The sequence below is a fragment of the Colossoma macropomum genome, unplaced genomic scaffold (genome assembly GCF_904425465.1).
Source record: "Colossoma macropomum unplaced genomic scaffold, Colossoma_macropomum, whole genome shotgun sequence".
NCBI lineage: Eukaryota > Metazoa > Chordata > Actinopteri > Characiformes > Serrasalmidae > Colossoma > Colossoma macropomum.
In genome coordinates, this window is record NW_023494800.1 from 9,251,091 (window position 1) to 9,268,245 (window position 17,155).

Genomic DNA, 17,155 nt, shown 5'->3' on the forward strand with positions numbered 1-17,155 from the left:
TGAGGGTACAATGATATTCAGATAACATCAAGTTGATAAGAATAATCTTAAGTTGGTACAGTACTGTGCAAAAGTCAGAGACCATGATAATTTTATATTTGTTAATTTCCAGTCAAATCAGCCTTTAAGTTATTCAATTTTCAGCACCAGGAAAAAAAAACAGAAAACATTTTTAACAGAAGATTATAAATGACTAGATATAATACCACATTTTCCAGTATTTAGTGTTTGGACTGGACTCAGGGACTAGAGTAGAGTATTTAGTGTTTCCAGCCTTTGCCTTTGTTACAGCTTCCATTATTTTTGGGAGACTTGCTTCCAGTTTTAAAAAGAAATGTGCAAGGATGTTTTTCCACACCTCCAAAGTTTAGTCTTAGAAGTTAGTTGCATTTTCTGCTTCTCATGATCCAAATAATCCCAAACACATTTAGTGAAGTTGAGGTCTGGATTCACCAGCAGGATCTTTTGTTTGATTGTGCTTTTTTCTGACATTTTTCTCAGCTGGCTACTTGACAGCTACACATACTTTCAGACTCATAGCAAAGTTGAAAAAATAACCTGTGGAATTTTTCAGATCTAAAGCAAGAGTGGAGCTTGATTTTCTCCTCTTTCTTTTAGATGAAAGCTTTAAGTGCTGTTTATCTGATGATGACATTACTGGTGGTCTACCAGGTCTTACATGGTTGTTAGTAGTCCCATTTCTTATACATCTTTGAATCATTTTTCAACTCTAGTTGTGTTTTTCCATATATTTTCCTTTGACTTTCCCCTTCCTTGTCTAAGTGGATAATCTTACATCGAATCTCCTCATAATTATCTATTGAAAAATGGATAACTTGTACTTAGTAGCTGTTTTGACTTGAAATTAAATACATGAAGTGTGGTCTCTGAAGTATAAAAAAAGTATACAGAAACAGTAGAGATGAAGTGTTCTGCAACCCTAATCAGGAATTGCTGTGCTATTACAGAGTTCTGGAGGACTCACTAGGCATTAATCATTTGAAGTACTCTCAGGTTCCCTCAGCAGACTCAACAGCTTCTCCATCTTAGCTACCTCCACCTCCGGGCCCTTTGGCAACTCCTGACCCTTCTTCTCCTGGAGAGGGACATAGAGAGAGAAGAGAGACAGAGAGAGATGAATCAGCCATTTGAAGTGAAGTGAAGCAGCTGACCTAATGCTGTTATTACTGAGAGCTAACAGCGACTATATTAATGTTTATTTCTAGCACAGAAATCAGACGAAATCATTTACTGTTACTTGACTTAGCACAGACCACACTGAGACACAGACATGGGTGTTACCACTACAAACAAGCTGCTCTGCTGTAGGCTGACATTTGTCGAAGACAATTATTTAGACACATCATTTCCTCAGGGGAGGGCACTGAATGGGCCCCACTCCCTATCAAAGATCATCGCTATGGTTACTGACCTTGCAGACGCAGTAATGAACTTAACAAGATATCCTGAGGAGCAGTTCAGTTAAAAATGGCAAATAAATCTCTCTGTTTTTATCCTTGGAGTCATTAAACTCCCAGTATCTGCTGACTGCTGGGCAAAAGACGGCCCATGTAAACGAAGCTGTTATGTAATCTTACCCTAGAACATTCGATCTCATTTGTTATATAGCGGATCATTTAAAATGAAGTACTAGGGACCTGCTCGGTCAGCAGCTGGGGTAAACTAACAACATGTGAAAAAGGTAAAAATAAGTCTGTAGTACACTAGAGAAGCTTACTTTTCCAAATCCACTGAGGCTTCAAGGCTGATGCAGAGATACCTCTTCAAAGTCTTTCTAAAAAGTAGCTCAAGGTTACAGCTATTCATAGAAGCCATCAAATTGTAACCATGGAGCGTGTTAAGGGAAAAGAATTAGAGAGAGGAAACTTTTTCGAGTAAAGAGACTATTAAGAGCTGGCACTTCTCAAGGTTTCCACAGGAGGCCTGTCTGTCTGTTACCTGTGGTAAGCCTGTGGTAAGCTTCATCATTTCTTTGCTTTGCTTCTCACCTAATCCAATGTCATACCTATGCAGGTGTGCAGCTGAAATACTATATTTAGACTTCATATCCAACGAGAGAGAAGTCCACCAAATCAGAACTCTTGTGTCCTTTTGGCTTCAAGGTCACCACAGACTCCTGGAGGACCTAATGCAACCAAAGGTGCTCAATACTACAATACAACCTCACCATTTGAAATCGGTGCTTTCAGTAATATGAATACTATGCAATACTTGGCAACTGTAAAATATATAATACAGTTTATTTCAGAAAGCATTCATGTGAGGTGTGATGAAATTATTATAACTAGGTTTTTATTATATAATATAATTACACAATACTTGAAATACTAAAAAAAACTGTGAACACTGTTTAGTGTCTAGCTTATATTTGGTTCTACATTGTGTTATCATTGAATAAAATAACGTTATACATAATTTTAATATGATCCATGTAAGTCAACTAATGATTAAGTCCAGACTTTTGCATGTTTCTACATTGTGTTGAACAGCCCTGGTTTCTCACAAAGATCTGTGCTTGCTTTACTTTCTGCTCTTGGTGATCTACCAGCCTGCAGTGTTTACATCCAGCCTCATTCTAACAAGAGTTGCTACACAAGTTAACAGATAACGTCTCAAGGTAGATGAGTATCAAGCCTTCAAGCTACAGGTTGCAGAAGTGTTCATCTCCAGGAGGAGGGCTTGCACATGTGATTTATGGAATTATATCACCAAGCAAGGTCTGTCAGGCTGTTCAGGTATGCACCCAGGTAAGTAAACTGTCTTTAAACAGCACAGGAGCCACAGGACCCCACACTTATAAAAACATCTACAATACAGTCTCTTTCTGTACACATCAAATTGGTCACAATTTCGCTACTGATTACTGCCTACATAGCAGCAGGGGCCCTGCCAGAACAGTGGAGGCTGCTGTAGTTGCAAAAGGTGAGGGGCACTCCATGTTAATAACCATGGTTTTGGAATGTGATGCCCAACAAGCTCATACAGGTAAGATGGTCAAGTGTCCACATAGTTTTGGCCATGTGGTGTTTCTGGGTGTGCTTACTTTGTAGAGGAGCCAGTGTGCACAGAGCCTGTTTGGCCAGGTGAAGGACAAGCTAAGAGACAGGACTCAAGAGTCTATACTTTCTTTGAAGTGACTAAAGCACAATCACATATAGAACAAAGGTTCTGCAGATGGGAGGGAAATGTCACATGGCACATCAAAGCCGTTCATTACCAGGCTGTAATGTCTGCAGTGATCTGAAATCGGTGGGGAGTTCTTACATAATTCCCATGAAGCTAGCTGACTTTTTTAAAGAGCTGTTCGGTGCATTCCTTGTCAAGGAGGCCCTGGATAGTTAAAATTTTCTTAATTGCTGTCGTGTTCAGCACGCATTTAAAATGTACTTGATGACTTTGATATTTAAAAGTAGAAGACCGATGAGATGCCAGCTCAGGACTGGTGGAATGCGTAAATAAACTGGAGTCCAGTAATCCCAATCTAATAGCTGTTAGTATGTACAGCCAGTAATATAACTAAATGTAACTGAATGGCCAGAGAGGCCACTGGGAATGCATGCTCTCTATTCACAACTGCCTACCACCAAATAATATACAAGTAATAAAGTCTGGCTATTTACTGCAGTTAATTAGTTTGAAGGCTGAAACTTGTAGCTGACCAGGCCTCTATCCAAAACTGCCCACTACAACCTTGCTCTTTTGGGTATAATAGTTCTGCATTTTGTTCTTGCATTACTAGACTTCACCTCCACATTTAGCCTCAGAGTAATCTCTCACATCTTGAAGGGCATTTGTGAAAAGGAGTGAACAAAATTTCTACCAGAAACCCTTCAAACCCTTGATTTGACTTAAGGGAGAAAGCCTTGAAAACGGTAGACTTCAGGCAGTTATATATCCCCAGATGCATTTTAATTGTTCATTACTATGTGCTAAAGTTTTATCTACAATCTAACCACTCAGGATATACACTATATGGCCAAAAGTATCTGGACAACTGACCATCACACCTATATGAGCTTGTTAGACATCTCATTCCAAAACCATAGGCATTAATATGGAGTTAATGCCACTGTTCTGGCAAGGCTTTCCACAAGATTTTGGAGTGTATCTGTGGAAATTTGTGCCCATTCAGTCAAAAGAGCATTTGTGAGGTCAGGCTTGATGTTGGATGAGAAGGCCTAGCTTGGAATCAATGTTCCAATTCATCCCACAGGTGTTTAGTGGGGTTGAGGTGAAGGCTTTGTGTAGTTCCTCCACACTAAACTTGTCAAACCATGTCCTTATGGACCTCGCATTGTGCACTGGGGCACAGTCATGCTGAAACTGGAAAGGGTCTTTCCCAAACTGTTACCACAAAGTTAGAAGCATCTAATTGCCTAAAATGTCTCTTTGTGCCGTTGCATTCAGATTACCCTTCACTGGAACTAAGAGGCCAAAACCCTAGAAAACAAGTCTTAGAAGTTGATTGCATTTTCTGCTTCCCATGGACTGGCCTCTGGGATGCTTAGTCAGTTGTTCTGAGAACAGCAGCAGCTTTAGATTACAAATGATCAAATATAATACCACATTTTACAGTATTTTGTGTTTCCAGACTTTGCTATTATTACAGCTTCCATTATTTTTGGGAGACCTGCTTCCAGTTTTAAAAAGAAAGCTGCAGGGTTATCTTTCCACATCTTCAAAGTTCAGACTTTATAAGGGTCTTGGTTGCATTTTCTGCTTCTCATGATCCAAGTAATCCCAAACACATTCAGTGATGCTGAGGTGTGAACTCACCAGCGGGATCTTTTGTTTGAATTGCAAACATTCTTCTTTTTTGTCTATTTCTTTTTCTCAGGAATGGCTTCTTCACAGCTACACGTCATTTCAGATGTCTTCTCACAGTGGAAGGACAGACAGAAAAACCTGTGGATTTTTTCTGATCTGAATCAAGAATTGAGCTTGATTTTCTCCTCTCTCTCTAAGATGGAAGTGTTAAATACTGTTTATCTGATGGTGACAGTGTTGGTGGTCTACGAGGTCTTGCATAGTTGTTAGGAGCCCCATTTTCTCTGTATCTTTTAATACATTTTGGAACTCCAGTTTTAGAAACTCCTGTTTTTCACATATTTTCCTTTCACTTTTATGCAACTAACTTACATATGATTTCACCAGAAATGTCTCCAGAAAAATGAATAGCTTGTACTTAATGGCTGTTTTGTCTGGAAATTAAATGAATAAAGGGTGGTCTCTGACTGTTACACAGTACTGTATGTTACATAGATACGAACTTTAAGAGGGTGGAGGTCAAGTAAAGGAGAAAATGAAATGAAAGTTGGGGCAGGTTGCCTTCATCTTGCATCTTAATGCAAACTTTTGAGCTTAATGTTGGTGCTTCCAAAACAGTATGCAGAAATAACAGGCTTGCTTCAGGCTTGAAGGGTGGAGTGGTAGATCACAGAGTTGTGCTGGGAGCAGATGGATGATTCTCCTGCTCTAAAGATGAGGCAGAGCCGTGTTACAGCAGTGGTGCAGTGGTCACGGCTGGCTGAACCTGAACCACACTCCTCGCACTGCCTGTTTCAGTGTAGAGCCCCCCAGTCCTTCTTCACTGTCACTGCTTCTGGCTTGTGGACCGCGCACAGATTGCTTTTCACAACACTGAACTAAAGCATGCACATATGCAGCCAAGTGTGGCCAGCATTCAGTAATGCTCCTTAAAACGGCTGGGGAAATGCAAAGGTCAAGCTTGATTGAATCTGTAAAAGACTGCCTCAAGACCTAGGCAGATTTTTTTTTCTATTTTCCTGGCACCTGTGAGTACTGGGCAGCAATTCAGTTAGCACTTAAATAAAAGACTTTCACTAGCCCGCTTGTTTTACGCATGAGCCAGAGCAGCAGAGTAGAGCACACGCTCAATGTGTGGAGAGAGAGGAGCTTCTGACCCATCATCCTTAATACAAACACATTACTCTCCATCCAGATAACTGCTGGCACAGTGGGCAGTCCATAACTGCAGCGCCTCACTAATCACAGGCCTAAATAGACCCGGCACAACCTTGGCCTGTGACATTTACCACTGCTGCTGCAGTAAAGCAGACAAAACTGTCAACCTTCTTCACCCAGAGTGCACAGGAAATGTGCCAACATCTCAATAGTGACAGGGCAATGGTGTCCACAGAGACTTTTTTGCAGCAACAAAGAATAACATTTAGCATCTTTCTCAGTTTGGCAGACACCCAGATGGCAGCCTGTCTCTAAGGCAGCGAAGAAAGTGAGTCTGGGGAATGAGATAGCGCGAGAGAGAGAGAGAGGAAGCTCGGAGATGATCATTATCTGCAGAGAGCAGCTCAGTCTATGTGGCACTGTTATTTATTCTTCTCGGCACAGGCTAAGGCCATTGCACATGATCAGACGCTGCATTCATTTGCTCAGACAAAGAAAAACAAAATCGCTTCAGTGAGTAATGCAAAGGCATTTGCGAATATTGAGTAGCTTCACGTAGAGGAGAGGAGGCTTGTTAATGAGGTTTAAAGTAAAGGGAACCAGCTCGATTATGACTCTAATGAACGGAAAGATAGAAAGGAGAGAGAACGCAGCTCAGGTGAGAGATGGCATTAAAAGTTTTACTCAGAAAGGCCGCCGCAAAGAAAAACGTACTTCTGTTAACTACACTGTATTAAACAGGTCACTGAATCTTAAAGAAATTCACAAATGTCTGTGTAAAATCAGAAACTTGGTAGTGTTGGTAGTACCAAGTCAGGTGACTGCAGTTGTGGCACATTCTTGAAAACGTTTCTCTGCTCATCTGCAAGGCTTAATCAGTTTAAATAAGTGCCAGGGATGTTCTACAGCATTAAAACCTTAGAAGTCTCAATTTGTGCCAGTGCAATTTGGTTTTAGGTGTTAACTCACTGAAACAGGTGGGAAAATTCCTGCTGAAAGTGTGGATTCTAAAGTTTGAATCAGTTTGATGTAGTATGTAAACTTTGTTAAATTTTCAAAACATCCCATTAATTCCCCAGTCAATACAGTCCACATATGGAAACTAAGCTGCCAAATGGCCCACTTTAAATTCATTGTTCTTGTGATGTTACACATCAAAACATTTACCTGTATCCACCTATTCACCCTACGGCAGTTTAATTCACACTGAAGTTACATTTACACTGAAGTTACAAGGAGTGTTTCAGTTCAAGCCATACAAAGATCATATGTGGACCTCAGGAGGATAAATGATAAGTGTAGGATATGTGCCCTTTAAACCATCCATAGTTCCAACCTGAAGTCTGGCTGCTTGTGCACTGTATGATGCTATGACTTACAGTGATTGTAGTTAAAATACAGCTTTTAAATGGCAAGTTCCACTGAAGGCTCTCTTGGTGAAACTAAAAGTTATTTCTAGTCACCACCATGGTGAATTTGTTTATCACCAAAGTACACTATAATATCACTTACAAGAAAAACAAACGACTAATGCTAGCAATATCAGTCATATCAGTTTGGTGCTCTCACTGGACGTTGGTAATGAAAACTGGAAATTGTGTTCTTTTTTTAATGTTCATCTTGCGTTCATGTGATTTTCATGTTCAGGTGAATCTTGCTAGCTATAACAAAGTGCACTGCTTTGTAAATGAGAAAAGGAAAACTTAAGGATCAAATTTGAGCAAATAAGACAAATCTAATTAATGATGATTAATTATTTGAATCATCTGGCAGCCCAAATAATTACGTTAGAACAATATAGAATTTGAATAGAGTAATACAACCTTTAAACTTACATAGTTTATTCATTCATGTAAAGTCATGAAACTCACCAGGTATGATTTGGCATGAGACTGCCCATCATCTGTTGAAGCCCCTCAGCTTCTTGAAAGACTTCACGATTCAAGTCATACTTCCACACTACTAGATACTAAAATGACCTTGTATGATGCAATGTCTCAGTATGCAAAACTGACCAAGCAAGTACTCCACACTTTATCAAAGAGATAAAAATTAATAAATGAAAGCTCATTTTTTTCTGCTTCTTGTTTTCTAAGAAGCATTTTCCTAATCAATAATAACAAATTGATTTGATAGCTTGAATTACTTGGCTTGGTTTCTTGGCAGGCAAACAAATGCTAATTAAAATGACTTCCTGAGCAGCGCTTATGGCAGGAGCGCCTCACTTAAACGCAGAATAAATCAGATAATAATTTGTACAACATTGTCATTGCCTCCATATAACTTGCTGATGATATTAATCTGGTTAGCTTTGCATTATGGCCTATATGAAATGCAACAAACTGACTTAGCTTGATGACACAGAAAATGAAGCAAATTAAAATGCAAGTGAAAAATGGGCAACAAGCCAGAAAATGATTCATAGATTGGGATGAAAGCCGCTTATGAGTTAGTGCTTGAGGCCAGCACACAGGAGCCCACGTGAGGATGGCAGGAGAGGATGGCTGGCACGGCTGCTTACCTTGGGCTTCTTGCGGAGGTTGGGAGAAAGCTTGAGGCTGGTGACGTAGCCCCGGTCGTCGCCCACGATGATGATGGGGTACGCAGGGTTAAACTCAATGTGAGTTAGCCTGGTCTTCTTCTTGGCCACCACTGCCTGCTGGCAGATAGCTTCATATTTGTTAACACTGAGGTCAAACACATGGACCTGTATGTGTAAGAGAGAGAGCGAAATAAAGAAAGCGATGGTCAGAGGGATATTAGGACAACTCCTCAGAGGCTGTTTTTTTCTGAAGTGCACCATTTTTTTAAATAAACATTTCTAAAGGAGATCTTAGAAATGGCTGAACTTCTGTAATCTGTTTAGTTTCAGTATCCAGGACCTGCATAATATATGGAATTATATGGATGTATTATCTGTGTGGGTGTCTGAGATGGAACACAGATCACCTGGCGCTGAACAGAAGGACTATCTGACCCTGTTGGATGATGTGTTTGTGTCTTTGACAGGGTGGGCAGGTTCATTGACAGAAACAGAGCAATTGGACATGCAGGAGTGAGTAGCTCTCCAATTAAACACATGGTGGAAAAACAAGTCCAGCGTAACTTCCCACTTCCCACACAGAGGCAAATAACCATCCAGCCAAACAGACACGGACATCAGGGTGCATTCATCAGTGTGAACCAGCTTTTTTCCATCAATCTGTGCCCACATTCTGAGGAAAATGATGCGTTTCCCAGAAGCATCTGGCTCTCAGAATCACAACCAGGGCATCTACACTGCCTATCAAAGGCCCCCGTAGATTTGAAATAAAATGGAAAACTTTTTCTTGCATTTGCGTTAATGTAGTATATTAACACTGTTAAAGTTTTAAAATGTACCTTTCACTACCCGGTCCATACAGTCCATATCATCACTAACACATTTTCATAAACACTTATTTTATTTTTATTTTTCAACATCATTTGAACACAGCAGCTTACCCTTTACAATTTTGTGATGAATGGACCAATAGAAAAGTTCCAAATCACATGGAATAAAATCTCTTTAACCCCTTAAATGGCCAACGTTTTATGACACACTTCTGTCACTAATTAGTATGTAATTAGTCTAGGATTTTAATGGGTTAACTTTTTTTGGCAAATTTCGGAGATACTTGTGTGTTTTTTTGTTTTTTGTTTTGGTAGTCGTATATAGAATCTAAGCTGCAAAAATCCACATTTGAATTATTTTTGTGTGATGTCACAAAAACCCACACATTTGCATATATCCACCTATTCAGTCTACATCAGTTTAGCCCCACCCATTTACATCAAAGTTGTAAGAAGTGTTTTTTCCCATACTGCTTTTTGAATGAGGCGCAATATAGAGCAGCCAATCAGAACAGAGCTCATTTACATATATTAGTCATACAGAAATAAAAACAACCTGTTTAATTCTAAGGGATAAAAAGAGGTTGAGAAATGGTCATGTAAAAATTAATTAATTAATTATATGTTGTAAGTGGTAGAAAAACTTCAGGGTGAAAAATAAAAGACAAGAAAAATGCAGGATATGAGCCCTTTAATATAAATGAGTAGCAATGCATTGATACTGCTTTTTCCCTTTCGATAAGTTATTTGCTTATAAATCCTGATATGTATACAATTTATACAATTTCACTTTTTAAAAATATTTTATCTTGGAAAAAGCAGTGCTTTGTGTCACAAATAAAACGTGCTAAGCTTGAATGAATGAATTTCAGTTACTAGTTGGATAACTTTGCATTTTAATGGTTTTAGAGTTGTAAACCACTGTGTTCTTTAAAAGCTTTATTAAATTCAGTGTATTGAAATCCTTGGTGAAGCAATTTCTGATGCACACACACACTCAGCTGTGTAATGCTTGCGTGCTTCATAGTATCAGTATTCTCTATTGTCTTTACAGATACTGCATATAATATACAGTATACAATAATTGTATCAGTGCAATACTACAAATCAGCATGTTTTCCGATCAGCTAACTAAGAAGTAATAGTGAAAATTAAACTGAAAAATGATGGGCAGTGTAGGTCAGGCAGCCCTGACAGAATATTCTGGGTTTCTGAGATTACTTCACTACTGAACACCCCTGGATAAAACAGCAGCAGCACCTTCTTACTGCCTTACCTGAAAAATCTCCTTTACACGCATGCACACCCACTACAGCTGGAAGCTCTACCTCAGGAACAAATAATGTTTTTTTTTTTTCTCCACTCAAAGTTATCTTCGTATCCCCACATGCTTTACACTTCATATCTCCAGTCAGAGACGCTGCCTGTGGCTCAGGTAGGACTGAGGGTCAGTACACACAGCTGAGGGATCAGTCTCTTAGAGAAATGGAGAGGGCTTTGGGCGACTGATGAAACCTGCGAGGGAAGGGACATCATTTCATCCTCCAATACATCAGGTTTGACAAATACAGCCCAAACCATTGCCGAATCTGAGGCAATGGGGGAAGCAGAGTGATAAGGGGAAATGGGGGGGAAGGGAGGGAAATATGGCTGACTTTAGAGACATCATCCTTCATTGTCATTGGTCTGCGAGGCTACCCGCCCCAGCACAGCAGGCTAGACAGCAGGGAAGAGTCGCAGTGGAGATGAAGGGTACAGAGGGCGAGAAGAGGGCTGAGAGGTTGCAGCCCTGCCACTGGTAAATATTTGTCAGGCAGCATGGCTCATAATTACTCACAGAGCACGTACCAAATGCATGGCCCTATTCTAAGCAGCTGACGCAGGGACACAGGAACACACACACATACAAAACCATCAGGGCTACAGAAGCCATCTGTAACTGTGGGAGGACCACCGCAACCACATACACTCACACACTGACCAACAGCATGGCTCTGTAAATAGGGTCTGAAACAGTGCTCTGATGGATGCCAATTGTGTTAATGAACTGGCAAATGTATGTGAAGGTACCCTGTACAAATGAGTTAGGAGCTGTGTGGCATCACATATTTTGCAGATGAGGAAATATGGACATATACAGCAAGGACCAAAAGTCTAGTGAGACTACTAGTGAAAAGGCTTTGCATTTGTTTGTAAGTTAATACAAAATGTTTCATTACAAGTTATAGTATCAGCATAACAATCTGCGTGAAAACTAGAATCTTTTAAATGTTTACATGAATTTGAGAATTTCTTAGTATTTGTCCCTTTTGCATTAATTAGAGTACAGAGTCTTGGATCACTAACAGTGACAAAAGCCTCTGTGGAGCAGATCAAATCCATCTGAAAGTAGTCTGAACTCAAGCTTCAATGGAAGGAATCAGACTGAAAAAACTCTGACCTTTTCGTACAAAGACCTTAACATGGTCACTGACACAAGTTTGCTTAAATTGGAATAGAGACCTACAAATAGTGCAAAATCTTCAATATTTCTTCTTCATTTTGTCTGTCATAACTTTTAACTCTTTTAATTTTTTTAATAACTTTTTTTTCCCAAATTCTGAAATGTTCTGTTGTTTGTTTCCAAGATTAAATGAAAACAATCTCAGATTTTCAATGTGGTCTCATATCAAAACCTCATGATGCCATTTTAACACCATTTAATAATGGCAAATTCTCTTTACAGTGTACAAGCATTTCATTATAAATGGAATGAATGCAATGGTCCAAAATTACTTGGAATCAACTCTTGTTAGATTAATGGACATTACATTTCTTCCTTCTCCAAAAGTTATCATTTTTAAGATACAACGACAGTTCTGTATTCACTGCACTCGATGCCAGGCTCTCTGAGCTACAAGAATTAAAGCAGTAGATCAAATGTGGGCTGCAATTCTAAATAATAAAGCTAAACACACATTAATGACAGCCACAAAGTTTAAACTAAAGAAAGCTCATACAAAGAAAAACGGTCAATAACTGATCTTTAGTTTTACCTGTCGTGAAGTGAAAGGCCCTGCTTATAGAAAAAATGCTTCTTAATATCTCTGTAGTTTCTCCTAGACATCGGTGAGATCGGATGGAAAGACAAAGGAGACGTTTAAAGGGCTTAAATGGCCAACATTTTACTTTTTTGTATATTCCACTAAAAACATTTTATGGTTTTACATAGCAAAAACAGTCATAATTCATTTATACATGCTCATTTCCTCTCTCTATTTCTTAGAATTAAACTGGCTGTTTTTGTTACTGTGCCTTTAAGACTGGTATATGTAATTGAATGATCGCTGTTGTGACTAGCTGCCTTGTATTGCAGGCTGGGCTGAAACACTCTTCATAACTTCAATGTGAATGGGCGGAGCTAAACTGCTGTATGAAAAAATTATGTGACATCACAAAAAACGCAAATTCAAAACACGTTTTTGCAGCTTATTTTCCATATACGTACTGTATGGACTGTGGAGTGAACAGTGTATTTTGAAACTTTCATATTTTTTCATACTACATCAAACTCTTCTTTCAAAAAGGTGAGGAAAATCTAAGGATACGAGCTGTGAAGGTGTCAGCTGAGCCGTGGTTTGGTTCAGGTGTCCTTGTGCCATGTTTTGCGGATGAACATGTCTGTGTTGAGTGGTCAAGATTGGAAGAGCTCTCTGTAGAGGCTCCAGGGTGACTGAGACACTGTCGTTCACCACTCATTTCGTCCCCATCTCTCTCTCCCTCTCACACACACACACACACACACATCCACGCTCAGTCACTCATTCAGACTGGCACAGTCCAGAGAGCCAGAAACAGCACCATGATGCACCATGCAACTCAAACCTAACAGAACGGATCTGAAAATAACTCAGGACAACCGGCATCCTTGCAATAATGGCTAAAGCTGTCCGAAAAATAAAATAATAATACAAAATAAACACTCACAGAGGCACTGTCACTATACAAAGATGCCTCTTCAGTTTGATAGCTCATGATTCATAATGTATAAGCAGACCACAGAGGGTATTGTTATTATGCAGACTCTGTAACATTGGTTGCCAGTGATGGCAGAGTTTAGATCAACACAACAGTGCAACAGAATGGTCAGGACAGGTGTTTGGAGTCTAACATCTGTTCTGACACTGACTGTTAATGTCAGGCATGTTGATGGCTTGTCTCTGTAGTTTATTACCACAAACATGGATGGGTGAATGACTGTATGTGTGTGTGTGCTGTGCAGGTGCTGTCGTGCAGTATTATGGGATAGCAGGAGTGGAATCCCATCAACTTTCAGCTATGGTGTTTCATTAACACCCATTACGGCTCATAAAGGGGTGTCTGGGTACGGTGTCATGCATGCATGTGTGAGCTCTTGCTGTGAGTCCTTCAGGAGATGTGCTTTTGAGTGCTTTGGAAAATGACAGTCTAAGTGCATCATCGCCTGCAATTAGCCACAACTCTCAGTATCATCATATAAGCTTCAGCATCATGTTGTGCTCGCTACCAGGCTAAGTGGCAATATTGCTGCGCTCATTAATATCTAAGCTATGAGAATTATAACTGTAGATCAAATGTGGGATGTTTACATGCTGCATTTCTAAATAATAATAAAGCTAAACACAAATTAAAATGGCAATAACAAAGTTTAACCTAAAGAAAAAAAGAAGGTACCGTAAATCAAGTGATGACTGACAAGTTCTATAATTTGAATCCAGCGCAAATCTGCTATTTCTGCTGTCTTGCAGGCCAGACATGATCTCATAATGAGAACATCTGGGGACAACCATGAGAAAAGTTGGGCTAAATGTGTTTGAGAATGTAGGTTTATTAAGGTGGGAACAAACTGAGCGTTAAATTTCTAAACCAATCCAATGGCTCATGAAAGCAGAGCTCAAGGAAGCTGGCTAAGGTGCGCTCCTCAACACTGTCCTATGGACAATAAGTCTGACGTTAGCCCATGGATGGAATGTGAGTTTAGCATGGCTGAAATGTCCTGCCAAATAATCCCAATTAACTGCAGTCCTCAATCCGCCACATGTTCTAATGGAATATCAAAAGCTGCTAATGGACACTGAAGTGCACCATGTTGTTACTGTTATTGATGCCATAGGCATCACACTGAGGTGTACATCCAGCCAGCGATGTTTAAGTCAGGGCTGTCTTTAGGAATTTAGGAAAATTACACACATAATTTATTCTGCATCAATCATCCACAAATCCCTTACAAATAATATTACAGATCTTTCTCAAGCAAACCTAATCCAGCTTGACTAGTGTCGACTAGGCTATGTCTTTGAGCTTCTGATTGGCAGAGCTTACCTTTCCATCTGTGGTCACAGCAGCAAACACAGTGGAGGAGTACGGGGACCAGGCCACATCCCCCACAGCTGCATTCAGGTCAAAGGTGAACATCGGGCTCCTGGTAAACATACACCATAATTAAACTAAATTAAACTGTTCATTAAAAAAACACTCTCTGCACTCGGTGAAATGTCCTCATGAAGAATGTAAATGCTTCATGATCATTTGGAGAGAGTTCACAGGATGCCAGCTAAATACATGCTATTGTTTCAGGGCAGCTCTGGGATTTAGGCAGGCTTATCTGGCTCGCAGCCCTGAGTGCCTGGTGTTTCTGCACAATGGATGCACTCGATGTGCTCTATCCTGCAGCCACCAGGAATACTGCACCAGCTAAACCACACATACACACACACACAGACACAAATTTGAAATCAATGGCACCTCATCATCCCAGTGGTCAGTACAGAGAGTTATTGTCATGCTGAGCAGGCAGGTGGACGAATGCATCCTGCTCCTGTGCTCTGCCTTCATTTCATACACAAATAAGATGGAAGGAAAGCATCTCATTTCTAACTCTTCTACATATATTTATTAGTCTGAGTATGTGTGTCCACTCTAACCTGCATGTCTGCTACACTCAAGCTGTGTGCAAATTTATTTGTGAACAACCATTGCTTTAAAAGGAAGCATGCTAGTCGACTACAGTCATCGTCTATGGATTGAAAGGAAAGATAACATGGTCTTCCCCAGGGACATTACTCACCATCCACGGAAGGAAGCGTAACTTAGGGCTGCTGTCCATTTACTAGTGAAATAAATTCAACCATTGTTATGGTAGCCAAAAGTGTGTTTGGTGTCTGATATTTGCTTCTTCAGTTTCCTGCTAGAGCTACAAGTCTAAGTAATAGAAATTTGTAATTACCAGTAAGCATTGTGCCAACTGCATGCCTAAATCCAGTCAGTGTTCTGGACACAGCCTCAGTCTTTCAGTCTAGGCTAAAAACCTACTTGTTTAGTCAAGCCTTTGGTAATTAGTTTTCCCTGTTAGATAAAAGGTACAGATCTGGGAGTTCATGGACATAGAGTATTAGGGTAAACTGGGAGTGTTTGTGCCGTCGTCCTGCTGCTCTCACACGGAGGGGTGCTGACATCTCAGTTAGCCCTCATGTCTCTGTTACCTCTCTGGTTTCTCCCTTTTAGTTAGGCTGTAATAACTAGCCCTGCCGGAGTCTCTGCTGCTCTGTTAACACTGTAATCTGCAATCAGTCACTCTTTACAGAACTGACTCTCTGTGTGTTTTCCTTTCTTTGCTGAGTTGAACAGCTGCCCATCGTGTGCGTCCGATGCTGTTGCTTCTTGTGCCTTGATCGGGTGCCCACTGCTCGCCAGCCTTCTGGACCGGCTTGACCACCATTGAGCTTCATGCTGTACAACTCTGTGCAAACCTCACCCTCATGAACTGACCCTCCCGATGCTGCTGCTGCAGCTATTGCTGCTGTATAAAACTAAAACTAATCTAATTAACCATTGCTCCACCTGTTTTCCCCGTTTTGTACTATAATATTTTATACTAATGCTGTTTGCTATCCGTTGTCGACCAGAGGAGGATGGGTTCCCCTTTTGAGTATTGGTTCCTCTCAAGGTTTCTTGCTCTTAGGGAGTTTTTCCTTGCCACTGTCGCCATTGGTGACGCTCATGGGGGCTTGGACCCGGATTTTTCTATAAAGCTGCTTTGTGACCTGTTCTAAAAAGCGCTATATAAATAAACTTTGACTTGACTTGACTTGACTAAATCATCAAACACTTGCCTCAAACTGTGTCGAATTCCTCAGTAATCTCAAACAGACTTGCTTATGTGGTTTCTGACACTGTATAACATACAATATTCTATACAAATGTACAAGAGTAAGGATGAAATTCAGGCTGGCAGTAATGGTTTTAGCAATGCAACATGCTTTTGTTCTATTTCTCTAACAACTTAATGTGGTTTCAAGCAAATATGTCTTGATTCAGGCATGTGATTTGCTCAAAAGTTTCCATTAATTGCTATCTGCATTAACCTCATAGCTCAAGTTCAAAATAAAAGAACTTCAGAAACAAAATGTCTACCTGTTTAACTACAGTTAGGGTATAAGAAAAACTTCTGACTTTTGGCTTAGCCATGCAATCTCAATAGACAAACACTGGCAGTAGAATGGGTCATATGAAAGAGCTCAGTGACTTTACACACATCGCTGTCATAAAATGCCATCTTTGCCACAAGTCAGTTTGTGAAGCTTCTGTCCTGCTAAATCTGCTTCTGTCATCTGTAAGTGCTATTATTGTGAAATTAAAGCCTCTAGCAGCAACAACATCTTAGACCACGTAAAGTCACAGACTGGGGCCACCAAATGCTGAAGTGCGTAATGCATAAAAATTGTTTATCCTCTGTTGCATCACTCACTACAGATCCCCAAATCGCCACTATCGATAGTGGCAGCATCAATAGTAAAGTTTGGTGGAGGAGACGTAATGA

At 40.1% G+C, this 17,155-nt stretch overlaps 1 protein-coding gene across 2 annotated transcripts in view; it reads right to left on the reverse strand.

The window, feature by feature from the left end:
* Nucleotides 1–17,155, reverse strand: part of dnai1.2 (dynein, axonemal, intermediate chain 1, paralog 2) — a 32,989-nt gene that overhangs the window by 850 nt on the left and 14,984 nt on the right. The window contains exons 18-20 of one of the 2 annotated variants that reach the window (XM_036588174.1): nucleotides 14,659–14,758; nucleotides 8,468–8,653; nucleotides 986–1,096 (exon numbers count right to left, since the gene is read on the reverse strand). In XM_036588174.1, the coding sequence (XP_036444067.1) occupies nucleotides 992–1,096; nucleotides 8,468–8,653; nucleotides 14,659–14,758 (391 nt within the window). In that variant the 3' untranslated portion in view covers nucleotides 986–991. Of the gene's footprint in view, nucleotides 1–14; nucleotides 1,097–8,467; nucleotides 8,654–14,658; nucleotides 14,759–17,155 lie in introns of those variants that run through there. The other variant, XM_036588173.1, reaches the window with a different exon arrangement.